Source organism: Miniopterus schreibersii (genome assembly GCF_964146895.1).
Source record: "Miniopterus schreibersii genome assembly, chromosome: 4".
Classification (NCBI taxonomy): Eukaryota; Metazoa; Chordata; class Mammalia; order Chiroptera; family Miniopteridae; genus Miniopterus; species Miniopterus schreibersii.
In genome coordinates, this window is record NC_138105.1 from 17,547,179 (window position 1) to 17,575,150 (window position 27,972).

General features: G+C 40.2%; 1 protein-coding gene across 2 annotated transcripts in view; it reads left to right on the forward strand.

Annotated features, from left to right (window-relative positions):
- The window catches only part of DIAPH1 (diaphanous related formin 1), a 90,353-nt gene that overhangs the window by 24,383 nt on the left and 37,998 nt on the right, over positions 1-27,972 (forward strand). Inside the window, exons 2-17 of one of the 2 annotated variants that reach the window (XM_081134794.1) lie at positions 2,096-2,122; positions 3,087-3,239; positions 5,899-6,000; positions 6,336-6,466; positions 6,662-6,748; positions 7,582-7,645; positions 8,754-8,893; positions 10,341-10,449; positions 10,911-11,021; positions 11,195-11,313; positions 11,952-12,068; positions 12,669-12,784; positions 13,296-13,360; positions 14,291-14,470; positions 15,275-16,009; positions 16,848-16,962. In XM_081134794.1, coding sequence (XP_080990920.1) covers positions 2,096-2,122; positions 3,087-3,239; positions 5,899-6,000; positions 6,336-6,466; positions 6,662-6,748; positions 7,582-7,645; positions 8,754-8,893; positions 10,341-10,449; positions 10,911-11,021; positions 11,195-11,313; positions 11,952-12,068; positions 12,669-12,784; positions 13,296-13,360; positions 14,291-14,470; positions 15,275-16,009; positions 16,848-16,962 — 2,371 coding nt within the window. The remainder of the gene's footprint in view (positions 1-2,095; positions 2,123-3,086; positions 3,240-5,898; positions 6,001-6,335; positions 6,467-6,661; positions 6,749-7,581; positions 7,646-8,753; positions 8,894-10,340; positions 10,450-10,910; positions 11,022-11,194; positions 11,314-11,951; positions 12,069-12,668; positions 12,785-13,295; positions 13,361-14,290; positions 14,471-15,274; positions 16,010-16,847; positions 16,963-27,972) is intronic. The other variant, XM_081134795.1, reaches the window with a different exon arrangement.

Here is a 27,972-nt window from a genome sequence, read left to right on the forward strand (position 1 = left end):
GGGCTCAATCCCCATTGGGGACATGCAGGAGGCTGCTGATCAATGATGACTTTCTCATCATTGATGTTTCTATCTCTCTTTCTCCCTCTCCCTTCCTCTCTCTGAAATCAATAAAGATTTTTTTTAAAAAGTTATAAATTTCGTTGATGCTGAGCAAGGTTTTTATAGTTTCAAGTGATTAGCACTCAGTCAGCGGAAGCTTGACCTCCTTGACCATGGAGAGCAAAGTTAAGATTCACAGTTTAGCCTGGCCAGGCGTGGCTCAGCGGTTGAGCATCGACCTAGGATCCAGGCGATCAGGGTTCGATTCCTGGTCAGGGCACATGCCTGGGTTGCGGGCTTGATCAATGACTCTCTCATCATTGATGTTTCTGTCTCTCTCTTTCCCTCTCCTTTCCTCTCTCTGAAATCAATAAAGATATATTTTAAAAAAATAAAAAAAAAGATTCACAGTTTAACTGGATTTAACTGAACACTGACATGGGGAACATGAACATAATGATAGATATTTCTTGTCTATAAAAAAGTTAGTAAAGTAGTTTTGTGGCAGGGTCAGAAGTTGAGGGAGTTTAGTCAAGAGGTAGTCACTATACTCTTCTATGGACGTTAGCAAAAATAATATGGTTTAAAAATTAAGTGTTAGGGTGAAAAAAAATTCCTGCTTTCCCACACCTGCTTGTTCAGACTTTTTTCCTTAGTAAGATGTAGTATGTGTACAGAAGAGAACATAAAACTTATAATTATAAACCAAACACCTGTGTAACCATCATTCGTGTCAAGAAATAGAATATTGTAAGCACCCCAGAAACCCCCTTGTTTCCTTTTGCAAACACAGTTTTCACCCACCTCAGGTAACCACTTTTTTGATATTTGTGGTAATTATTCCTTTTATAATTTTATATTCTAAATAATATAATTCAGTTTTATATGGTTTTAAACTCAATGTAAATTAAGTAATACATTCATTTTTATGTTTGTGAGTAATTGTAAGTTCATTCACTTTTTTTAATTGATTTTTTAGAGAGAGGAAGGGAGAGAAAGAAAGAGAAAGAAATATCAGTGTGAGAGAGAAACATTGATCAGTTGCCTCCTGCACGCACCCCAACCAAACCCGCAACCTAGGTACATGCCCTGACTGGAAATTGAACCCACCACCTTTTGATGTATGGGACTATGTTCCAAGCAACTGAGTCACACTGGCCAGGGCCATTCACTTTCTTTATGTAATTGATTTCCACTGTACCAATATGCCAGTTTATCCATTTTACTTTTTTTGTTAAAATTTTTTTATTGATTTTTAGAGAGAGAAAAGGGGGAGAGAGAGATCGATTGGCTGCCTCCTGCATGCCCCCTACCAGGGATTGAGCCCACAACCCCGGGCATGTGCCCTGACCAGGAATCAAACCAGCAACCTTTTGGTGCACAGGACAACACCCAACCAATTGAGCCACCCAGGCCAGAGCTGTCCATTCTACTCTTGATGGCTATTTGGATGGTTCTCTGTTTTAGATAATATAGTGTTGCTGTGAGCATTCTCATTATACACATCCTGCTACATATGTGCAAGTTTCTACAGGGTAGATATATAAAAGTTAATTTGTTGAGGTATAGTATATTAACTCTACCAGATAATGCCCATACTGTTTTCCAAAAATGGCCATAGCAGCTTACATTACCACCAACAATGTGTGAGAACTTCCACCGCTGTGTAACTCGACAGACATGAAAATTTTTGCCCGTCTCGGCAAGTGCAAAACGAAATCTCATTGTGGTTTTAGTTTGCATTTCCTTGTTTACCAATAAAGTTGATCACATTTCATAGGTTTATTGGTCATTGGATTCAGAGTCCTTTCAGATCTCCATCTCTTTTTTTTTCTTCTTCAAAGAGCCATATGTTAGTGACCTTAAAATTCCTTACCCCTTTCTTAAGGGAATGTGCTAAGGAATAGTTGGGCAGAAATCTTTTAGCTTGTGGGAAGTAACTTCCAATTCATTTTCTCCTTTTTCCCCCCAACTCATCTGGTGTTTGGGAGGTTTCCTGGTATTTCACTGATCCCTCTTCTCTTTCTTCTCCCTCTTTTTTTCTGTTTCCTAGACTCTGAAGCGGCTCATGGCAGATGAGGTAAGGAAATATTGTTCAGCATGTGCATGTTCTAGCTCATTTTCTACACTATGATATTTACCAGTTACTGTAACTTTGATTTTCTATAACTTGTAATCGTGGTATAAGTTCTGTTCTCAAAGCTTTTTCTGTTCTCAAAGCATCCCAGAGCTTTTTCCTAACTTTTTGCTCATACTTAGCTCATTGCATGCATTTCCCTGGCACACTCATTGGCTCCCAAGGTTACCATTTTCTTTAAACTCCAAGCCTACTTGCAGTCTGGAATGCCACTCATCACTTGAAGCTCCATAATGCTTGCAGATACTTATTATTCTCAAACAGGTAGAGCTGAGAAGTTGCAGCTCTTTTTGATTTGAGCATCTCCAGTTTAGGTTTGAGGAATGGTTCATGAGCATTTTGTTGGCAGAGAGATGGCACATATACCCCTGAAGTACATTGTATTCTTTGCAAAGGGGATTTTGAAGACTATGTATTGAACTTTTCTGCCTATATAACAAGTGCTATGGCATGTACAGAAGAAAGAAAAAGGAATGGTTCCTGGTTTGAAGGCATTGACTCATTCATTCTCTGTGACTTACATCTATTAAAATCTGTGGTCATATTTACTTCTCAAAGGGAAGGATTCTCTGAGGACCTGGCCAGATTTTTTATTGGATAGCTATAGGGAAACAAAGGGCATTTTATTGAGATAGCTCATACATGAGATACTTTCAGTTCTGTGCTGCTAGAAATGACAGGGGAGCACAAGAACCAAGTTTTCTCTTTTTAGAGAGATTCCAAATCTTAATACTCCAATCCTTTTATTTTTGGATAAAGACGAGAGTACAGAGTCAGTAGAGTCTTGGACTGTCCACAAACCAGAGGAATCATGCATGTCTAAGAGGTTAGAGGGTTGGCTATTTGATGTGTGGTTAGTTGTGTAAATGAAAATGGATTGCTGCTAATAATTTTTTCTTTTTCTCAGCTGGAGAGATTTACTAGCATGAGAATTAAGAAGGAGAAGGAAAAGCCCAATTCTTCGCATAGAAATTCTTCATCATATGGGGATGATCCCACAGCACATTCATTGCAAGATATTCCAGATGAACAGGTTTTACTACTTTTTGAACAGATGCTGGTAAGTTTCCCACCCCAAAACGTTTCTTTCTGATAATGCATTTGGGCATGGTGGTCCCTTTTTTGTGCAGTCCCTCTAACTAGCCCTTAATTACAAAGAATTCCAGGTTTAATAGGGAACTTCTTAATAGCAGTCCCATTAACAAGGGCACTAAATATATAAGCACCAGTACATAAGATTGAAATCTGTGAGTTAGGCTGGGAAGTGTCTGATCACGGACCACCTTGGTAATATCCTTTTGCCCAGCAACACTTTAGCCACAAAGATATAGGGTGAGTGGATCAATTCATGGTAGTGTAGAGACTTTAAGTTAGCCAGAGTAGATAAAATGTTGAAACATTCACAGTGAACTCTGTACAAAGAAGAAACTGAGGAATGGAAAGACATCATTTGCCCAAGGTCTTCTATTTAGTGGTGAATCTGAAAAGAGAATTCTGATGCTATAATCACTAGACCTTTAAGATTGTTGCTGAAGTCAGTTTAGTAATGACATATACATGGATGTGGCTTACTTTGTTGTTCTTAGTGAGGAACACTCAGTGAGGGGGACATTCAGTGGATGTCCATTAGTGATAAGTCTTGGAAAGTTTTGAGTACATGCTTTTAAGGTTTCATAAGACCTGTATATTGCCTGGATATATGATCTCAGATTCAGATAGAGATTAGTGCAGACCTAACAATTTAAAGGCATAGGCTTAAAATTCTTAAGATAGGACCTGGTACATAGTAAAGCAGCACTACTGTTATTATTTTTCACTGAACCTCTTAGTTTGTCTCTTAGTAATCCAAGTGCATTAAGAGTCTAAGAGTGCGATCTATTGAGACAATCTCTTGGCCTTGGATTACAAATTTAGATGTCGTCAGGGCCAGGGAGGTAGTATAAGTTAAACAGGCTAGATAGATGATGATAAAAATGAGGGCTGCAGTAACATTTTTATTAGTTCCAGTAGGTTTTGTAGCATTCCAGTTGGGAATACTAGCCCAGTAGTGCCAGCTATTTATATTTTTCAAAAGAAGCCAGAAATCTGTAGTAAAAAACCACACACAATAATTCTTTAATAGTATCAAATATCATAACCAACATTCAGATTTCTCCAATTAGGTTATTTTTTAAAGATAATTTTTATTTATTTATTTATTTATTTATTTATTTATTTATTTATTTATTTATTTATTTATTTAATATATCTTTATTGATTTCAGAGAGAGGAAAGGAGAGGGAGAGAGAGAGATAGAAACATCAGTGATGAGAGAGTCTTTGATCAAGCCCGCAACCCAGGCATGTGCCCTGACCGGGAATCGAACCCCGATCGCCTGGATCCTAGGTCGATGCTGAACCGCTGAGCCACGCCCGGCTGGGCTAAATATAATTTTTTAAAAAATAGGTTTTTATTGATTTCAGAGAGAGGCAGGGAGGAGAGAGATAGAAACATCAGTAATGAAAGAGGGTCATTAATTGGCTCCCTCCTGCACGCCCCCTACTGGGGATCGAGCCTGTAACCCCGGGCGTGTGCCTTGACTGGGAATCAAACTGTGACCTCCTGATTCATGGGTCAATGCTCAACCACTGAGCCACTCCACTCCAGGCTGAAAAATAATTTTTTTATTCAAATCACAATACCATATGAGGTTCATTGTACCTAATACTCCCTTAACTTTCATTTACTCTATAGGTTTTCCTATAGAAACAGTTTGACTTGTAGAGTTTCCCTCAATTTGAAATTTGATGGTTACATTCCTTGATGCTAGGAATCCATATTTTCATTTGAAGTTTCCAAAATTTAAAATGTTGAGCTAGCCAAGTAAAACATACTTTATCTTTGGGCCTGATTCAACCCGAGGGCCAGCAGTTTGAAACTTCTGTGTTCAATTCACCTGTAAAATGAGGGGAAAAGAACCAGGAATTGAGTCAGAAAGTGTCGAATTAATATTGCTATTTGGGGGGAGTGATTCCTACACACAAACACCCCCCCAAACACATGCCAAGAAGAAATAGATTATATCCATTTTTCCCCATGCGTTCCTCATTTCAAATAATATTCTGGACTTTTTAGGGTTAAACTTGTGCTCACAGTGGTGCTGGGCTCAGACCCGTGGTTATACATGTCATAGGCTCAGGTAGAGCCTTTCCCCCAATAACACGCTCTAGGTTATGTCTGTTGAGGGTTTTTTTTCACAGTCTCCAGTTCTTTCTTCATGGGGAAGGAGTTTGTACAGGGACTGAGTGCAGCGGGGGTGATGGGTGCTTAGGCCCTAGAGTGCTGTAGATTTTGCTGGTGTCTGGGTGATGTCAGTCACTCAGTACTTGAGTATGAAGAGATTATTAAGGTCATCATAAGTGCAGAAAACATTATGTGTGCTTTCAATAATACAAAATAAAATTTTCATCTACATTAAGAGTCCATTTTTGTTAGGAAAAAAGTTAAGTGTATATGTATAAAAATGTCTACGAGGATTTATACTAAAATATTAACCACGTTTGTCCCTGAGGAATTTTCGTCATCTGTTATGGCTTAAATCTCTAAGGGTCAGGAAAATTTATTTATTCAATAAGCATTTAATGTGTTGGACTCTTCACTAAGTATACAAAATATTAAATACTGAAAACTTATAAGGAATTTGAGGCCATTTTGTTTTTTCCATTTTCCCCTCCTTCTAGGTGGATATGAATCTGAATGAAGAGAAACAGCAGCCTTTGAGGGAGAAGGACATTATTATCAAGAGGGAGATGGTGTCCCAATACTTGCACACCTCCAAGGCTGTGAGTTCGGGGGCGGGTACCTCTGACATAGAGACAGTGCCCTTATCTCGGACCTGTTTCCTAGAACATTTTGTGTCTGCATCAGTGCTGCCTCATTCTGTTACAGAAGGCTACTCTTTTCACACTTTCACCCAAATTACTCTCACATACTTTTTGTCTGATTCAATTTTCATGAAGTGTACATGGGGAGTGGGATGGGAAATTCTGAGTCTCACAGTTTGTTGGTAAGTGTGATGGGTATCTGCCTTGATATTATTTAAGCTGTATTGACTAATACTAGTCCAATTTGTGATTAGGTCCAGGGTTTACTAATCTCTCTATATGCTCCTGTCTAGGGCATGAGCCAAAAGGAGAGCTCTCGGTCTCCCATGATGTACATTCAGGAGTTGAGGTCAGGCTTGCGGGATATGTCTCTGCTCAGCTGCCTGGAGTCCCTCCGTGTCTCCCTCAACAACAACCCTGTCAGGTGAGAATTCTGAGGTGGTATCAGGAGTGAGCCCAGGGTTAGAGTTCACTGGTGGGGATTGAAGATCCAGGAGTCAGGGAAATATGAGAATGTTCTGGATAGGGAGTAAGGAGTTGCCAGGATAAACTTTGTTTTTGTGCAGACAAATTTATTGATTTGATTTAATATTGCATTGTCTCTGTCTGTTCCTTACAGCTGGGTGCAAACATTTGGTGCTGAGGGCCTGGCCTCCTTGTTAGACATCCTTAAACGACTCCATGATGAGAAAGAGGAGACTCCTGGGTAAGAACTCTGAAGTTTTGACATCTTCTAGGTGGAGGGTGGTAGGGGACTTGGCTATTTTATTTCAAGGAGAAAATAGCAGTTAAATGCAAAGTTATGGACTAGGGGAATATGCTGTTAGCTGAGAATGGGGATTATCCTAGGGGTGACGAGCGGATGAGTGATGATTATAGATATAGGAAAGAGAGAAGGAACTTAAATTTCATGGTGACACAGGAAATATACCACATAAGATTATGAATCTCAACCTAGGGACTTATGTAGGAAATAGGGTCTGATATTTAGTCCAGAGCTCCCGTGATCTGATCTGCGTCCTATCTCATTTGGAAACTTATTATACACTTCATCAGTTTGGAACTAGTTTTATGACTAGTTTCTTCAGGGTTAGAATAATATTGGGAAACCTTGAATTAGCTTACCTTGAAGCCAGCCTCACCCAAAGCAGCTTCTTTACTTCCTGGAATCTTTCCAAAACAAAACCCAGGGCCTATACACCCTGAACACAGACTTCAGACCTTTGAAGTAGTGAGGCAAGCAGTAGTAGATGGGGTGTTATCCTGATAGAATTTAGCACTTAGCCAGAAGGAATTAACGGGAAATTTTAATGTAATACTAAATCTTGGATTTCGAGAGGATTAACCAAAGGTCTTTGGTGGGGATCCTTCTTCAGCTACCTGTTTTTGCCAGTGTTTCAGGGCAAAGTGCCGTGGGGTAGAATTTACTCAGCTACTAGTTGGGGATGTTCCTGAGACCCTTGTTTGCAAGATTGAAAAGTGAAATGGGAGAGGGGTATAGAATAAAGGGACTTCAGTGATTATGTCTTCTATGTGCAGGAGCTACGACAGCCGTAACAAGCATGAGATCATTCGCTGCTTGAAAGCTTTTATGAACAACAAGGTGAGATTTTTTCCATTTTCATTCCAGCCTCCATGATGACCCCTATTCTTTCTCGTCTATTGGCATACTCCACAAAAGTCCTAGGAAAATGAGGTTTAAGATTTCCAGCTTTCCCTTTTAGTATTACAACTTTTTGATTGCCACATATATATGCTTCTTTGGACCCTTTTCCTCCAATTCCCATATTTGTTTCAGAGAGTAGGCTCAATTTTGTTTCTCTTTTTATAGTTTCTTTTGCTAATTCTTGAATTTCTGACTTGTAGTTATTGTTTCTGAAAGGTTTATGTTTGGGTTTTTCCCCCCAGATAGTCATACTGTAGAATCTTTTTTTTTCTTCTAATTTTTTTTTAGTATTTAAACCCAGGGAGCTCATGCTTATTCATTCCTGAGTGCAAATCTGTCTTCCTCACTGTTTAATTTTGTTATAATTAACTTATTCCATTGGGTTGGGAGGGGCATTAAAAAGAAACATAAAAATTCAAGATTTTTACTCTTGGAAGACAGAATTTTGTTTTGTATCTACTAGAAAGTTATCTTGCTATGCTAGTTTCTGTTGAGCTCTATTGGGAAAAGTATTCTACCCCTATATTAGTTTGCTAGGGTTGCTGTAACAAAATACTACAAATTGGGTGTCTTAACAGAAATTTATTGTCTCACAGTTTTGGAGGCTGTAAGTCCAAGAGCAAGGTGTTGGCAGGGTAGGTTCCTTCTGAAAGCTGTGAGGGAAAGTATGTCCCATGCTTGTATCCTAGCTTCTGGCAATATTTGGCATTCCGTGACTTGTAGATACATCACCCCAACCTCTGCCTTCATGTTCACATGGCATCCTCCCTGTGTGCATGTCTATGCCCACATTTCCTTTTTTTATACGATAACAGTGGTTGGATTAAGGACCCACCCTACTCCAATATGACCTTGTTGTAATAACTAATTACATTTGCCAATGGCCCTATGTCCAAATAAAATCACATTCTGAGGTACTGGGAGTTAAAACTGCAAAGTATGAATTTTGGAGGGAAATACCATTCAACCCATAATGGCTCCTGAACTTGTCCCATGTTAGATGCTGTCATCTTTAAGCCTCCCTTTTCTGTTCTTGTCCTACCAGTTTGGAATCAAGACCATGTTAGAGACGGAAGAAGGAATCCTGCTGCTGGTCAGAGCCATGGATCCTGCTGTTCCCAACATGATGATTGATGCAGCTAAGCTGCTTTCTGCTCTTTGTATCCTACCACAGCCAGAGGACATGTATGTGACTGGAATTCTTTCTCTCCTCCATTCTCTCTCTTTTAAAAAAAAAAATGTTTTTATTGATTTTAGAGAGAGATAGGATGGGAGAGGGAGAGATAGAAACATTGATGAGAAAAATATACATCGGCTGCCTCCTGCATGCCCCCTACTGGGGATCGAGCCCACAAGCAGGGCCTGTGCCCTCACCGAGAATCGAACCAGGGTCTTCTTGGTTCATGGGTCGACATTCAACTACTGAGCCACACTGGCCGGGCTCTCCATTCTCTTACCATCTTCCCCAGTCTAGAGGAAAATTGAGTTGCTTGGGTGGCCACTTGGTCTTAAATTCTAGGAAAGACTGTTTCTTCTCAGATGTGAACACTGTGAATCTTAATTCTTAAGGAAGATTGTTAGGTGCTGGGGGCTATCCTGAATGTACCACTGGTTATCAGAGGTATAGCTGGATAGCTCCTAGATCTCCATTAATGTCTGTATTGTCTAGGACAAGGGCTGCTTTTTCCATATTTAAAAAAAATTCAGAAGCAACACAACACTATTTTTGAAGTGCAAATAATACAGAAGTATATAAAGTAAAATTTAACAGCCTTATGCTTTTGGCAAATCCTATTCTGCAGAGATAACCACTGTTAATGGCTTGGTACAGTCTCATAGACCTTTTTCTAGCACAGAAAAATATATTGCATTTCCTAGATTCTAAGATATATACAACTCCAAAAGATGGTATTCTAGAACTAAGGGAAGATGGCTTATGCCTATAAAACCAATTGCACGTATAGGATAGATTTTTATTTTTTGTGGAGGGGTTTAACAAAAGCTAAATCATGTCATTAATTTTTTTTCAGCTTGTTTCTTTTTATTTAGCAGTAGATCTTGGACATCCTTTTATGTGAACCTTTATAGATATCTTTAGTGGCTATTTAGCAGTCTGTAGTATGTATGTCCCATAATTTATTTAACAATTCTTCCATTGCTAGACTTTTAGGTAGACTTTCTTTTTTTAAAGCCTATCTGGCTCTTGCTCTAGGTGATAAGAAATTTTACTGTTACAAATGATGCCATAATGAACATCCTTGTACATATATTCTTTCACATTTATTCATTTATGTTTGATAGATTTCTAGAAATAGGCCAAATGTTATATGCATTCAAAATTGGTATTATTAAATGCCCCCCGCCAAAAGCTGTACCAATTTCTAGTCCATAGAACAGAGGTCTTAATTTTGTATTTATAGATAGGAGTCTGGGGATGGGTTTTAAGGCACATTTTTCTGAAGAGATGATCCTGGCCCTCGTTCCAGGTGATGAGGAGAATAGTGTGAGAAATCCGGAACGCTGATAGTGTTCCGTTTCCTAAGTGATCTGTGTCCCTGCATAATCTTACCTGCTATGCATGTCTGAGTCAGAGCCCCTGGGCAATTTTCTCCCTTTCTTTTCTCCTGGGCAGGAATGAAAGGGTTTTGGAGGCAATGACAGAAAGAGCTGAGATGGATGAGGTGGAACGCTTCCAGCCGCTGCTGGATGGATTAAAAAGTGGGACCTCCATTGCACTCAAGGCATGTATATCCGCTGAAACTGGGCCCAGCAGTAGAATTCAACATGGAAGGACTTAAGTTCATTTGACCTTTTAATAGAGCACATGGTATCGTTCCCAGCTATGTATTTTATATTTCAGAATTTGTTAGGAAAGGAAAATGATTATCCTCCTCTCCAAGCAGGCAGAGATAGAGCTGTTCCTCACTTTGAGATGGGAAAAAGGCATGGTATCTATTTATAAGTTAGGAAAACCAAGGCCTAGAGCAAAGTATACCATCAAATTCTTGGAATTGTTTAGGCCTCTGAGCTCTCCAGGCCTGTGCTCAAACCAGGTCTTATTGCTCCAGCAGAAAGTCATTTTTCTAGTCCTGTACTACATTTTCTAGGTTGTATTTGGGGTCCTCAGAATGCATGTAGAGAGAATGAAATCTTGATATCTAGGAGTTAACACTGACATAGCTGCTGAATGTTTTTATTTTAGGTGGGATGCCTACAGCTGATGAATGCTCTCATCACACCAGCTGAAGAACTTGACTTCCGAGTCCATATCCGAAGTGAACTGATGCGCTTGGGGCTGCATCACGTGTTGCAGGTAAGATGCAGCCCTCCATTAGGAAGGCTGGGATGATTCCTTCGTGCTCTTATAGCCCAGTCATCCCAGGGATAACTTGGGTTTTCAATTTAAAAACCAGGTTGAAAGGCTTGGGTTTTTAGTCAGCATAGGACACTTCTGGGTTCCCTGACTTTTATTTTTGTCATGGACAGGATCTTCGGAAGATTGAAAATGATGACATGAAAGTGCAACTAACTGTGTTTGATGAGCAAGGGGATGAAGATTCCTATGACCTGAAGGGACGGCTTGATGACATTCGAATGGAGATGGAATATCCTTTTACTGACTGGGTCGAAGACAGGAGATATTCAGTTGTAGATCCCTTCATGGAATGGTGTGGGGTGATGACATCAGCTTGCCTGTCTTCTCAGTAGATAAGGCAGGTGTCTTTTGATTGCTGTTGGATTTATTTACCTCAGCATGGACAAGGGAAGTTAGGAAAGGTGAATTGAGGGTTGCTTAGCATGGAAGCATCCCTTAGAATTAGTATAGACCTCCTAGAACACAATAGCTTAGTTCACTAAGACATAGAGTTGGTTTTTAGAGACCATATACAAGCCAGGGAGTGGGCTTATAATTTGCTTCCTTATATGTATTCCTGAGACTGACAGAAGGAATAATTTGGTACCTATTGATACTTGCCACAAGTGACTTTGAGGCAGTTATCTTTTAGTTTCTGTCACTGATTGATCTGCAAGCCAAATACTCGCAGGCCTCTATCTCTGTATAGGACCACCCGCTCACTGGTCTCCTGCTAAAGGAAGTTTATAAAGCTAAAAGTTGCAGGCAATATTTACAGGAAGAACAGCTGTTAGAATAGGAGAGCATCTTGCTACTTTCCCCAAGAGTTGGGCAAGCCACCTGCTATAGCGTCCAAATACTGCTTTCCTTAGCTTCTCCCCTTCCTACTGACGTCAGCGACGTCTTCCAGATTCTCTTAAACACAGTGAAGGATTCAAGGGCAGAGCCGTACTTCCTGTCCATTCTGCAGCACCTGCTCTTGGTCCGGAACGACTATGAGGCCAGGTGAGATGGCATACCTGTGGGAAGTTTCAAATTCTAGCCTAAGTGGAAAGAGCAGAATCCTTAAGTTCAAAGATTGTCTGTAAAGGGAAAAAGAAAAGACAAGGATTAGGTTTCATTTTTAGTCATAGATATAAAGGGAGTTGTCAGTGGTCCCTCTAATCCAGCTGAAAGACATCTCTGTGGAAGAGGTCAGAGTGTACAAGGTGAAATGCCCTTCCTTTTCGGTAGGGCAGAATGAAGATGACAGCAAAGGGAGGGAGACTGAAAGCTCTTTTAGGCTGCCCAGAGTAGGGAGTTAGCAATAGTACTGTCCGTTGACAGGAAGAATCAAGCCTGAGTTTCTGGATTGGGAAAGGATTGGCACTCGGAGGCGGATGGCAAGAAGTTTTGATTATTTGAAATAGATGGGATACCTGATGTGGAAGAGGGGGTTTCTTAGCATGGTAGTGATGCTTCTGTTAGTTTTATGAAAAGGTGTTTTCCAAAACATTTATCCTCGGGTCCCTCTATTGTCAAAGCAGTTACCTTTTCTTGATCCTGAATACTTCCGAAAATTATATTATGGTTTTCCTTCATAACCTTGTTTTATTTCTTCCACAGACCGCAGTACTATAGGTTGATTGAAGAATGTATTTCTCAGATAGTTTTGCACAAGAATGGGGCTGATCCTGACTTCAAGTGCCGGCACCTCCAGATTGATGTTGAGGGATTGATTGGTAAGTGTATTCATCTGTCTGGTTCCTTAAAATATTGCTTCTACCTTTCATTTTGCATCTTTCAGTGAAAATTTCAGAGAAGATATCTTTCTGGTCCCCAGGTATTTCCATTCTGGCCCTTTCTTAGTTGTTAACCAATATCTATGTTAAGAATATATAGGCCTTTAGTTTATTTCTCCATAATTCTAAAAATTTAACCCCTTCTCACACAAGCCCACCTTTTGAAGGGACTTCAGCTATAAGCTAGGGCTTTTGCTGGTCTCAGAGATTCATAAGTAAGACTTGTAGGCATTCTCCATGCCATCCAGCATGGTGGCCCTAATGCGCTCAGGAATTTTATATTGAACTTAACTGAAAGTCTCATTTCTTTATTTAGTGCAGAACATTAAGAAGGGCAATGCAAGTAAACAAAAGGACCAAAGACTGCCCTGTGGTTATATGGAAGGACTTAGATAGTGAGAGGGGAAAATAAGAATTGGGAGCTTTACTTTGTGACTCTTCTTCTTTTCAGATCAAATGATTGATAAAACAAAGGTAGAGAAATCTGAAGCCAAAGCTACAGAGCTGGAAAAAAAGGTGCGTGTGAGAAATTAAAAAAAAATTTTTTTTAATCATGGTATACCATTCATTGTCTGAGGCAGGGATGGGGAATGTCCAGCCCATGGGCCATATATGAAATCATTTGGTCTGGCCCTGCCAAGGCAACTGCAAGTGGAACTTGAAATTCAGTAAATCTAGGAGCTTTTTTTATACCTAATTTTTAAGTTGATAATTTTGTATGGCCCGAGAATGATGCTATAAATATCTAAATGGATATTTTCTGCCCTTGGCAGAAAAAAGGTTCCCCACCCCTGGTAAGGATTCTGGTATTTCTAACATGTGAAACATACCTGAGATATTTTGCAAGCATTCAGCACACAATAGCAGTTCCTGGGGGAAACTTTCTGGTGTAGGTTACCCAGTGGAAAAAGTGATGTGAATGTGATCATGAAGAGCTAGTTAGTGTGAGTTTGCACAGTTCTTGGAGCCCTGGGCAGGACAGGAAAGACAGATGTCACTCATATAATACTGAAGCACCCTGAGATTTACGTGGCACCTCAGGCCTCTTATCCCTGGAACAATAGGAACTGTAATATGTCTGAATTCCCCTTTTTTCTTCAGTTGCTAAGGATGACTTTTGCAGTTGATAGGTTTTGATCCTAGAGACTACTGGGATTATATGCCATGGCTGTCCTGGTTAAATGCCTTTAAAATCTTAAGTTTGTGGGGGAGGGGGGTTTTATATTATAACTCCAAAAATAGATTAACTATGGAAATGGTCCCTAATTCCTCCCTCCTTTATCCATGATTTTCAGGTCAAAATCATGGTGCTCTTTTCCTCCCAGGCAGTCCCTGGGTCAGTGATCTCTGTAGATCAAAGATTGGCACAAAACAGTAAATTGTGGAAATAGCGCTGTGCTTCTTGCTGAGATAGCTTACTGGAGGCCTGCTTCCTTTCTCCTTTAGCTGGACTTAGAGCTAACAGCCCGACATGAGCTACAGGTGGAAATGAAAAAGATGGAAAGTGACTTCGAGCAGAAGCTCCAGGATCTTCAGGGAGAAAAGGATGCACTGGGTTCTGAGAAGCAGCAGGTGGCTACAGAGAAACAGGACCTGGAGGCAGAGGTGTCTCAGCTCACAGGAGAGGTAACGTCCGCACTGGGAAGGCAGAGGGACCGCACTGGGAAGGCAGAGGGACCGGCAGCTGCCATCAGCAACCGCAGGATGAGCCTGTCTTGTAGCAGGAGTCATCTTACTCCTAGGGAGGGTTCAGCTACTAGTAGGTAATCTATTCAGATAGTGTATATTTTTAAAATCTTTTACTTTTTTCATTTGTTTGCTTGTTTTGTTTTGGGGATAAGTAATACATAAGATGGAAAATTTGAAAAATACTGAACAACAGAATAAAATAAGTCGCAGTACTACCAAGAAATAAAGATGATACTCTTCTAATAAATTTAGGAGTAGAAACTAAATAAATTGTTCTCATATTTGTTTGTTTTCTCCTATTTGTCATCTCTGGAGAGATTTGTCCTTATACACTCTCTCTGCAGTTACAAATATTTGAATGATCTGTGATATCTGATAAACTTGATCACTTATGTGATTATATAATTACCTGTATAGTACATGTGTTAATTATGTTACTAGAATATTTGATTTACTTGATCTTTGTATTTTCTAATCAAAGGGAGAGTTTAACATAAATGTTGAAGTTCCCTTTTTAATGCAAAGCGTGCTGAACTAAGAACATGAAGACCTGAACTTGAATTTCACCTTGTCACTAAATAGCTATGTGACTTTAGTTGAATCATTTCATGTCTGTCTCCTTTCACACCCTTCATGTATAAAATGAGAAGTTGGGATTAAGTAATTTCTTAGGTCCCTTCAAGCCACAGTTGTCCCTGAGGTGGGGTGAGAAGTATACTCTCATTGATGTTGTTTTTCTAGGTTGCCAAGCTGTCCAAGGAGCTGGAAGATGCCAAGAAAGAAATGGCTTCTCTCTCCGCTGCTGTTACTGCTGTAGCCCCTCCCAGCAGTGCTACTGTTCCCCCTGCCCCTCCTTTACCTGGCGACTCTGGCACTGTTATTCCACCCCCACCTCCTCTTCCTGGGGGTGGTACCATTCTTCCTCCTCCACCACCTCCTCCGCCTTTACCTGGTGGTGTTTATACCCCCCAATCACCTCCTTTGCCTGGGGAGGCTGCCATTCCCCCACCCCCTCCTTTGCCTGGGGAGGCTGCCATCCCCCCACCCCCTCCTTTGCCTGGGGAGGCTGCCATTCCCCCACCCCCTCCTTTGCCTGGGGAGGCTGCCATCCCCCCACCCCCTCCTTTGCCTGGGTGTTCTGCCATCCCCCCACCTCCTCCTTTGCCTGGGGGTGCTGGCATCCCCCCACCCCCTCCTTTGCCTGGGGGTGCTGGCATCCCCCCACCTCCTCCTCCCTTGCCTGGAGGACCAGGAATGCTGCCTCCCCCTCCCCCTCTTCCTGGTGGTCCAGGAATCCCCCCACCCCCTCCATTTCCTGGAGGCCCTGGTATTCCTCCACCTCCACCTGGAATGGGTATGCCTCCTCCTCCCCCTTTTGGATTTGGAGTTCCTGCAGCCCCAGTTCTGCCATATGGATTAACCCCAAAGAAGCTTTATAAGCCAGAGGTGCAGCTCCGGAGGCCAAACTGGTCCAAGGTGAGAATTTTTGTCCATTTCTTCATCAGTACATCTGCAGAGACCACTTCACTCTCCTACTTTGTACTTCGCGCATGGTTGGCCTTCCCCTTCTTGTGGCTCACATCTTTCTGTGTTTACTGCCCCTCATGCATATGTGTATTCGGCAGGTATTAGCATCTCCTATATGCTAGACATCACTTTGGAGAGTTCTTTGAGCCCAAACTCTGCTACAAAACCTAAACTTAAGTTAGTATTTTTGGCCTTTGAGAATATGAGTGCCAGGGTAACACACAGTTTGACAATAGTTGTTTCACCAATCTGCAAGCTACTGATCATTTTGCTGATCTCAAGTAATGAATTTATGGATACAGCCCCTACCTCCACTCTCTAGTAAATGAGTTGTTCTGGGTATGTTTGCGTAGCACAGTACTGTTCCCACTACGTGTTTGAGACCCCTGTGATTCTGCATCAGCCTTTTGCTTCCAGAAACCAAGTTAAAATAGAGTTTAGGAATTATAAAATGAACAAATTTGGCACAGTTAACCAAACTGATGGGAAAATATTTAATGTAGAACAAGAGCAGATGTGAAAATAAAGCCTAGTGCTTCTAAAACTAGTGGACTTGAGGTTAGGAGGAGGGTACAAAGCATAATTTGAATAATCATCAGCACATGCACTGAAGCATCATCTGATTTCATCGTGAAGAGCACAGCTGCTGTCTGTGTGGAAGGTCAGCCTGATTCTGGTGTGATGGTGCTAATAACTGGCCAGCCATCTCTCGCACCTTAACCGGTTTTCTAGGACGGAAGGTACAGAGCTCAGCTTAGGAACTCTAAACACCTGCCTGTATCCACAGTTTGTCGCTGAGGACCTTTCCCAGGACTGCTTCTGGACCAAGGTGAAGGAGGACCGCTTTGAGAACAGTGAACTTTTTGCCAAACTTACACATGCCTTCTCTGCCCAGACCAAGGGTGAGTCCCTTCCTCTTTCATGCAAAGGGCCAGTGTAGGATTTAGAATATCCTTTGGGTGAGGGTTGAAGAGAGGTGGGGTTTATATTCTGGGGATGCTGAGTTTGGGAAAGAGAACAGTTGCATGTAGGTGGGTATTTTCCCCCCAGGTTTTTTTGATTTTTTTTGCATGCAGGCATTTTACATCATTATAACTTGTGGGGATATGAGAGTAAGGTGAAAGCTCAATCTGGGCCCATTTTGATATGCTCTTGAACCAGTTCTGGTACTGCCTTTGTGGTACTATCTCCAGACCTACATACATAATTGATAAGGGTTGGGCAGAGCCTTTATAGGTCAGGTGGTTCAATGACTATCTACAATAACAACGAACCATGTATGATTCTTTCTCTTTCTTCCATTTTCCCCCCAATATCTGGTGCTTTTCTCCTTCCTGGCCCTTTGCTCCTGCAGCATCAAAAGGTAAGATTGTAGAAGAGCCTTTTATTTGGGTCTCTTGAATGTTAGAGAAAAAATGAAACAGATGTAAAAGAATTTCTCTTTAGAAAACTGAGACTAGAGATCGGGGGGGGGGGGGGGGGGGGGCGGGGTTTGATCTCTCCTTTGTTAGGTTTTTTTTGTGTGTGTGTGTTTTTTTAGAGTATAGGAGGACCAGTAGCTGTGATGTTAACTAACAGGGGAGAAAATTAAGCTACCATATACTTATTCTTTCTTTGGAAGATGAGGGACAAATTAAGTAATAATATCATCATCTTACATTTGTGTTGTCTTTACAATTTTCAAACATTGCTTTACCCTATTTGACCTGCAAAGAAGCCTTATGAGACAGGCAGGATGTGTATTCTCTCCACTCTTAGAATATATGAATTGAATAGTTAGGTAGCTTGCCCAAGGTTATATGACCAGACCCAGGAGTCTTGACTTTTGGTCTGTTTTGTGTGTTTTTTAAAATATAAATTCTTGTCTGCTTTTTTAAAATAAATTCTTGCTTTTTTTCATCTTCATATCTTCACCTTTATTTTAGAATTGCTCATCTTTTTTGCTCTCTTTTTTACTCCCTAATTCTTGTGTTTTTTTGTGCTCCCTTAATATGCCTTGTGATAATTTTATATTTTCACCTTCTCCTAGCTTTTCTGTTTATTTAGAGGTTTATTATGACCCTAGTGATGAAATGCTCCAACTTTGGAGCATTTCCTCCCACCCCCCTGCCCAGTAAATAAGCATTTTTAAAGACAATTATTATTATTTTTTTAAATACTGTAATGGGACCAGACTACACTTTGTTCTAATAAGGAGCCTAAGAGATTGCTAGGTGCCTTTCGTGGCCCTTCGTTACATGTGGGTATCTAGAAGTGTAAGATCACAGTGCTCAGGCCTGTCTTAGCTTTGCCCTAGCTTTCATGGCAAAAATACTTTGTCTTCTAAGAGAACTATCACCTTTCAAACTAAAGTCCAGCTCAGGGAATTACTTCTACCTTCTTAATTAAAAATGCTGTGATAATGATCACTTACACTACTATAGTACATCAACAAAGACTAATTCACAGGGAAAGTCAAAATAAAATGATTTGCTAATTTTCAAGTTCACAGAATCTATCCCTGTGTTGGCCTCTGACACGAGTCCCTTTCTTGTGACTGGTCTGCTAGTGCTACTGCAGGTAACACTGCCTGGGCTCTCTCCTCCCCCCTCCCCTTCTTTTATCATGTACATTTCTCTTTTCATTGATTGTAGTGGGGTTTCCCGCAGCTTAGAGGTTTTCCTTTGCATTAGATTCCTACCGTAAATTGGTCTGTAGTGTTTTAAAATACCCAACCAAGACCTATTGCATCTTTTGTTATTTTCAACCTTGTAATCAAATGTTTTAATGCCCCTTCAGCTCTTAACTTTGGCCCCGGAAACTACTTTCTGTTTATCAAAGATTCTAACTTCCTAACAGCTGTGGCTCCCCCCCCCCCACTTAAATTCTTAGATATCTCTGTATCTTAATCTGAAAAGAGTAAACATGAATTTGTCAATTTCGTTTAGTGACGGTATTGATTTTCATGTAGTAATAATCATCACTAGATTGCTGCTGTTTTGAGGAAGGAAATTTCTGACTGGTCTTTATTTTATTCTAGTCTTTAAATATCTTTACTTTTAGGTAGGACTTTCAGGTGTTAAATTGGCACACTGTCTTAATTTCCCTGTATTTTCATTGCAAAGCACTAGAGAAGGTTTTCTTGAACATTTTAAAATCATGAGCAATTTTCCAGACATCCTAAATCTTAGTCATTTTAAGAAATTCATAGAAGAGATTTTTTTCCTGTCAACTATAGTCATAAGTAAAATCAACTGTTTACCCCTCTAATAGTTATGTGTAACACTCAGATGCAACAAAGCCTTCTTGCTCTCGTCAGCCATGCTACTACATCTATGTTTTCAACCATTTTCCTCCAAGGAACAAACACTTCTCCCTTTACCAGATTGTTTCTTCTTGGGATTTTCAGTGCTTTACTGACTTCAGTATTGTCTGATTTATCTTTCTCGTCTACGTTTTCTTGCTTTCTTTTTCTTTGAGTCACTTTGTAAATCTGTGGTGATACAAGCAGTATTTGAAGGGGCTTGTTCTAAGGTGTGTTTCTTGGGGACAGAATAGTTGCTTTGATATTGTATGCTTGGGCATCAGGTGGCAGATAGAAGTGCTGCATATGGACCCAATGCCATGTGTAACACCCACTGTGATTGGGGTAACTAACTTGTGTTGTCTTTCCTGATGCAGTTTTGAGCTTCCCTCTCTTGGTGCACAGGCTGGCATACTCAATACAGACAGTTCCCAAGTGGCCCCCTTCCTTACAACATGTCCAAAAAAGAACACTTTCATAAAAAAGACTTGTCTTTTTAGAGTTTAGGTTTTTATCAGGTAAGGAATTTCAGGTTCTAGAAACTTCAGAGGCCAGTGTGAAAGCAAGGTTTACTTTGCTTCTGGTACTTTAAACATATCCGTTACAACATTTTAGAACATTGCTGCTTAATTTTTTTCAAGTTAATAACCAGTTTTAGTTACCAAGTCTCTCATTCATAGTCTTAATATTGATGATATAATTAAATGACAGATAAGTACTCACTACTCTATAAATATTCCATCTTCAGATAAAGAAGTAGAGACGTGGGTTAAAAACTTTTTCAAGGCAATGATAGTACATGCCAGAGCCAGGGTTCACACTGCAGACTGTGTGACTCCAAAGTCCTTGCTCTAGCTCTCTGCTTCCCCATGTCTCTTCCTTGAGAGCTTCTGAAAGCGTAGATCCAGACAAAAGCTGGAAGAAGGGATACACTGGCTTCCTCAACCACTTCATTCTTTCAGGCACAGATGTCCTTCAATTGACAGTGACCCTTAGGAGTACAGAAAAGGAGCAGCATTAGTTTAGGGAAAGTGAGCTAACGGATATTTAGGGCTGAAGAGAAGGAGCCGTGCTCTGATTACAGTATATTCAACTGTAGCAAAACTAATCCATTTTGAGACATAGACATGCTTATCTAATTCTAGTAGAAGTCCTGCTTAGATGATTTTAGCCCAGTAGTTGCCAGTCTCAGTGAGGAAGTTATTTGGACACTAGGTTTTCATAATGTTGCATTATTTCCTCTCTCGCTTGCTAAACACAAGTCTGCTATTTGTAAAACATGGCTGTATCCCCCTTATATTTTACTTCTACCTAAAAGCTCCCATATTCCTGCCAGCTTCTCCAGGAATGGACATTAAAGAAAACATCCACCTTATCCTTCACATCTGCCTCCTATAGTTAAAGGCCTTCAGCCACTGCTTCATTAAGGTTCAAGAAGGCACGCACCTTTTTTTAAGAGAAGAGCTAAGAGAGGATGGTCCTCAAATTTATACTACAAGTTCTCATACACATTTTTTTTCTCTCAAGGGTTACCCTCTTATTTCTGAACTCTTGACCTCCTGTAAATCAGGAATTTACTTAGTTGATTTATTCATTGCCAAGAGACTGTTTTGAGTTCAGATTTGATAGGCAGTGCTATAAAATGTCTAGCACTTTCTCACTTTCCTTGTGGTGATCAGTAAGGAGGAGTCTTTTATCATGATCTCTTTGTTGACTCTGCTTTTTTAATTCCTTTTGAACATGCTCAGTAGTTAATTTTTTTCATCATCTAGGGAGCATGGTTTATCTCTGTAGTATGTACAAGATAACTAGTTTTTCATTCTGCTTTCCTTCTAACTCTTTTGTTGATAACATGATCCCATTAAAACTGTTATGTTTGAAACAGCATGGTAAGTGGTAACTGATGTTCTTTTTAGGTTTATTCCTTTCTTTCAAAAACCTTTTGAATTCTTAAGATCCAAGAGCTAATACCTTTAGTAGTTGTGCAGTAGACAATATGTAGCATTAGATGGTCTCTGTTAAAATATGAGGTGCATTATGGGAACTGTGAGCATCAGAACAGTTCTCCAAGTAGTTAATGACAGTGATTTAGAAAGAACTCTGGCTAAAAAGCAAGATCTTGACCAAGAGCTGAGAATTTCATAAACAATAACAGTATTCTAGTTAGGATTTGACTGTGTGGGTCCAGATCCCAAGGTTTATGCTGTTGTCCCACAAGTGAGAACTGTTGGCAGCTATGACTAGGTTTACCTATCTGCTGCTCTCCCAGAACTCTCATGGTTCAGGCTTTAACAGGAGCCTCTAGTGGGGAAGCAATCTCTTTCCCAAAAAAGATCCCAGCATCTTTCCTTTTTCCCTGTGATCCTCTTCTGTCCACTACATGGCACCTACCCAGTTGGAACTTATCAGGAAATGTCCTAGTGAATTTTTACAACCTTTGAAACTTGAACCTCTATAAACAAGATTTTGTAATTGCTGATCATGCTTTGCCTTACTCAGTGAGTCTTTTGGCAGAAAGATGTCTGTTCTGTCAGCTCCTTATGCCTCTCAAGTGTATAGAATTAAGATAAGAGTTGCTATTCAAGTGAACATTTGTCAGGGTTCTTGTCTTTTATTTACTAACTTCTTTTGGATTTGAGTAGGGTCAAGAGAAGTCAAGAGGTTCCGTAATATCAGATAGTACTTGTAATTTATAAGTGGAAATCTACCCCATCACTTGGGGTTACAAGGCGTAGGGAGTAAGTGCCACACCTCACGTCATGGCCTCCTCTCTACAGTGGTGTGAAAGAAGAACTAAACTACCCCTCACAGGCCCCTGTATGCTCCCAGCTTTGCCATCACTATTTGCCTTGAATCCACTGGATATAATATTTTGCCATTTATCTTGATTTATGTCACCACAGGAAGCCCCAGACTCACAAGTCATCCTCACCTCCCATACTTGAATCCCCATGAGATTCTGTGTAACTCCTATTCTGTCTCCTGCCATCCCACCTGAACTCTTGAAACTCATCTTCTGTGCCCTCTGGAATTCATAGTCCATTACTAGCAAAATCCCCTATCTCAGCTTCATCTTGATGCTCTAACAGAGACCTGGCCTTCCCTGGACACCGCTTCCCCTCTTGCGCCTCTTATGTGGGCCCACCCCCCACCGCTGTAAACCTCACTCCTTGGGTCTGGAGATGGGGTAGATGTCCTTTTTATTCTTCATTGCTACTTCCAGATCATCCTACCTTTCTCTTTCCTAAAAAAACCCATAATTTTGAATCTTATGCCATCAAATTATGTCCTCTCTTGGTGCTATCAAGTGTGAACACCCCAATTTACTGCTCATTTCTCAATTAGTGTAGCTCTGGCCACTCTGTGCAATACTCCAGTACTGCCTCTGTCGTAATTCTTAGCAATTTTTATACAAAAGGGTCATGATCCTGCCATTTTCCTAGCTTTGCAATTCCTTGAATTATCCTTTTCCAGTGATCTTGTCCTCGACCCGACGTCACCCATTCTGTCCTATGGTCAGGCGTCAATAACTGCAGCCCTTCCACAATCTCAATTTCACATCACCCACATCCTATTTTTTTTTACCTCGTACTCCAGCTCCACTGGGGCTTATGATTCATTTATCCCACCACCTTTCACTGTCTTTTGCCCCGAAGCTAAAATTCTATGGTTCATCATAATCATTCCCTTGGTGTTTTTTTGTTTTGTTTCTTTCTTTAATTATCTCTCTCATTTTAGCATACTCGACTGACAAGACCACAGTCCTGGTTAATTCCACGTCTCTATTCACCCTGTACATGTAGCTGTGCAAGTGACCATGGCTGGAGAAAAACATACCCTGGTCATCCTTGATGCACTGTCTTTACTTGGCTCTCGGGACAGCAAATGTTCTTACTCTGTCTCCTACCTCACTGGCTATTTTTTCTCCTGGCCCCCCTCTGCTCCGTTTGCAGTTTTGCTTGGCTCTTGTTGCTGCCGGGCAATCAGATATTAAACATTTCTAGTCCATTCAATTTCCTACCCTCCTAAATGATTATTTCACACCTTTTCTCTCCTCAAAGGCCCAACACCTCCCTCATTTTCTGTTTTCTTTCTCCATCACTGAGAAAATTGAAACAATCAGAAGAGGAATTCCATGGACTTCCACTATTACTTTTACCCACTTTCTGTGTCTTCCTCTCTGTTAAATGGTCCTGTCTAAAGCCAGTACCTGGATTATGGTGATATCCTCATGTCAACAAATATATAGACTACACTGAAAATATAAAATTTTAAAAAGCCTCCCTCTTTCCCCCACAGTTACTGTGGTTAATCATATCTAAGAAAGGAATGGGTAAGATCCTTTTCTCCTTTAATTCAGGTGAGAAAATATGGGAAATTGTCAAGTAGAACCTTATTGGAAAATTAAGGGGCAGTGGAATTAAAAGATAAAATTATAGAAATGTCAGGGTATACACAGATTTTTAATGTGTGATTACATGTGGCATATACTGTTCTGCATTTTGCTTAACATGCGTCAGCATCTCTTGATATCATTACATGTAAATCTATGTAGTTATTTCTAATGGATAGTTATGTTCTTTCAAATGAATAATATAAATTTATACAACTGATTCCTTACTGAGAATTTAAGTTCCCAGTTTTTTATATAACAAGCAATGCTGCAGGAAATATCATTTTATAATTATCTCTGCATACTTGTATTTCTACACAGTAAATTTTTAAAAATAAAATTTCTGAGCACAAATTGCTAGGTATAGGATTGTACCAATTTACACTTCCACCAAAAATAAGAATTTATCGTAATGTCTGATGGGGAAAGTGATATCTTGTTTTCATCTGACTACTAATAAGATTGCACTAGAGTTTCCTTTATGTCTTGACTCTTTCCTCATCTGTAAAATGAGATAGATGAACCTAAAGAGACCTGTTAGTTCTAAACTGCTTCTTCTGTTGCTATATTTTTTTTTTCTCTTTTTTCTTGCATAAGCTGTCTCTGATGTTGTCATCATCTCAAATTTTTCTTTTGTTTTGACAGCTTTTTAAAAAGTTCTTGTGTTTTGTTTGTTCTGGTCTGAGTTTCATTCTTATTTTTTTATACACTGGTGGATATTTAAGGGAGAATGTCATCAGATAAAAATAATTAAACTTTGATTCCCTCTAAACTGGAGGAATTTGATGTATCTATCCGCAGTGACTCTTTCTCCTTTTCGCCACCAGATGGCACATGGATCTCTTCTATTTTAGATGTGTCATTGTTACGTCTGTCAGTGACGCAATCACGTTAGAGAGAGGCAACCTCTGTTGTTTTCAAATACAAACTGCTTGGTATGCTGCCCTCTGCCTGTCTGGAAAGTCATTTGGAGGACTGATCAGTAAAATTAAGACAGGAAGCTATACTTGAGCTTTTACAAAAGCATCTTGTCCCGAGCAGCTGGTGTTTTTAATAGGAGCAATTTAGTGTTCTTTTGGGAGTCCTGAGTCTGGAGAATGTTTTTGTTTTTGTTTTAGTCTGATACCTTCATGAAAGCATAGCCTTTCCTATCAGAGTACTTAAATAGAGGATCATATTTTACCAGTTTGATAGTTCATTATACATATGTTTATAACCCCATTATATACATATTCATAATCCCATCTTTGTCTCAGTTTCTACCAAATAGCTACTTCAGGCACATAATAGAACTATCCACTGATTATATACTGGTAATTTCCCAGAGATACTATACTGAATTTATTTCCTTCAGGGAGTTCCCTGGCCTATCCTGCATAGTATTTGCTGGTGCAGAAAGGTTGGTACAGTCAACCCTTTGGTGACATTTGTTGGCTCCTGATTATCCCAAGATAATCTCAGTTTAGAGCCTCTTTGTAGCTATTCAAACTTGTGTGTGCCTGTATTACTATTCTGGACATATGTAGACTGAAACTGTATCTTTTTAAAAAATATATCTGTATTGATTTCAGAGAGAGGATGGGAGAGAGACAGACAGACAGAAACATCAGTGATGAGAGAGTTGTCATTGATCGGCTGCCTCTTGCACTCCCATCTGGGGATCAAGCCTGCAGCCTGGACATGTGCCCCAACTGAAACTGTATCTTTTAAACCCAAGGTACCACCTACCATTACCTGCATATTCCAGACCTGATTTCTTACATGGCATTGTCTGAGACTTAGATCATCTCATAGGGGGTCTGTATTGCCTACATTTCTGTCATCTTGATGCAGTTAGTCCCAGTATTTTTCTACCAGTAATTTCCAACCTGTAGTGCGCATAAGGATTACATGAGGAGCTTGTTAAAGGTCCAGAGAGTCCAAGTTACAAGGACTGAAGAAGGATACAGTTAAGGATTTTTAACAAGCATCCCATGTGATTTTACTATAGATATATTAACCTGGGATGACCCATTGCTTCAGTTTTTATTTCTTTCCCATTTTCTGCTTGCTGTCTTATCCTCCCTGCCATAGTCCAGAAGCTGCTCTCTACTTTTTATTGTGATAACATTTTTATGTCTGTGTCAGAGTAGATATTGTACAAGTGTTATCTTTATTTTTATGGAGGTCATACCAGATCACTTTGGAAACAATTTGACATTGTCTCCTGACTACTGACATTTTGATGGCACTTGTTGCTGCAAAATTCTTTTCTTGCCATTTTCCCAGCTAGGTCTCAATAGACATCTTTGGAGGATGTTTGGAAGGAGTTCTCTGGAGTCTGAAATAGCTGGGACCTACTTAGAGATTGACCAGGCTGGAGAGGATGGATGGAGGGCAGGTGATTAGAGGGCTCTCAGGCTTGTACAACAGAGATGGAGTTGATGAGAAACTGGAGGAAGTCCAGATCATGATGGAGAGTGTTGCGCCTGTGCAGACATAACTCTTGCTTAAGCTTGGTTACTCTCTATCCGTGGAGACCTGGAGTTGGTAGGGATCAGAGACATGATTAGGAGGAGGAATGGGGTTTCCAGGAAATTTCAGAGCAGAGGTAGGCTTTGGGATAAGCAGAAGAGTGATCCAGTGCTCTTTGGCTACAGACTGGAGCCCAAACTGCTGCTGAAGTAAAAAACACGGTTATGAGGATTCCTTACACTCTGGGAGTTGTTGGGTCTGAACTTACTTTTCTGTTGATAGGGGGAAAATCTCCCTCCAAACATAAAGTAGCAGCCAGACTAGTTTTCAGGGTGCACTAAGTGAATCTCCACCACAGATTGTTTTCCTCTGGACTTTTCTTTCAGTCTCTCTATTAGCTGTTTTTTGGCATAGGTAATATAGTGGTGCTTCAGTTTTCAAATGTCTCCGTTGACAAACATTTCGGTTTATCAATGCCATAAACCCAGAAGGAAATGCTTCGGTTTTCGAACATGCCTCGGAAGTAGAACATGCCACATGGCTTCCGCTGAGGGCAAGATCCTGAGGCCCAGCTGTCTGCTGTTGATCCCTCTGTGGATCCCTTGATTTCGAAAGTTTCAGAACTTGGTCTTCTGGGACAGATTACATTCGAAAACCGAGGTAGCACTGGATAGAGAGTTCACAAGTCGAGACAGTTATAAAAAAGCCTCTTCCCACCCTGTTGTCATCCATCTCATCCTTCCCCACCCCTCTCCGAGAGAGGCTACCATTTTTATTACTTTCTTAGTTATCCTTTCAGTGTTTTGTTTTGTTTTTAATGCAATTATAAGCAAATACTAATATAAGATTATTATCCTCCCTTCCTTTACCAAAAGGTAACATACTATCTATACTGTTCTTTACCGTCTATATCCTGAAGAATTTTCATATCAGTACCTAGAAATTTTCCTCATTTAAAAAATTTCTAAAGCATGTATTCCTTTTATAATGAACACTGTGATAAAACTAGTGATGACGTAATCGATCCTCTTTTTGAAACAGTAGCTGCGATGAGCCATTTGATCTGACTGCATCGCAGCATGCATGAGTCCTTTCTTTTTCTCTGTTTTCCCTGAAAACTCTCTTATGTCACAACTAAACAGTTAGTGACCCACACCAATTCTATAAAAATACAGCAACTCATTCTAGAGCCTTTCAGCATTGTGGTATGAGGAAAATACACTTGAAAAGTTCTGCTAAGGGGCCTTCCAGACCTCTTAGCTAGTTCACTGGAATGTTATACCCTGCAGCAGAGCTTTGTATCACTACCAGAGGGCCACTACTTCATAAAGGGGTATAGAGAGGAAAGGGATGACCTACCTAATTTTTTCTTGCTTCTCAGTATTTGTTCTGAAGGTAATTGCTCTAGAACTTAGTACCATTTAACTGTCCCGTGTTACAACTCTGGCCCATCTCCTTCAGAGCAATATGGAAGAACGCTCGTGGTACAGTGCCAGGTAGGAAAGCAGGAAACAATTATGTATAACCTTTACTGCAGTCATGCTTTACAGAAAAGAAATGCAGAAGTAAAAGATTAGAAGGGTATATTACCAGAAAACTATAACAGTTTTTGCTAGATTTTTTTTCTCCAATTTTTCTATAATGTGGTCATCTTATTTTTATGATGGGACGGACAAAGGGATTAAGGAGGAAATTTTCCAGGGTCCAGGATGCTCGAAAAGAGGGGGTTTTCTAGAAGTACTTGGACCTTATAATTAACGTGTGCAGAGTACAAAGCAGGAG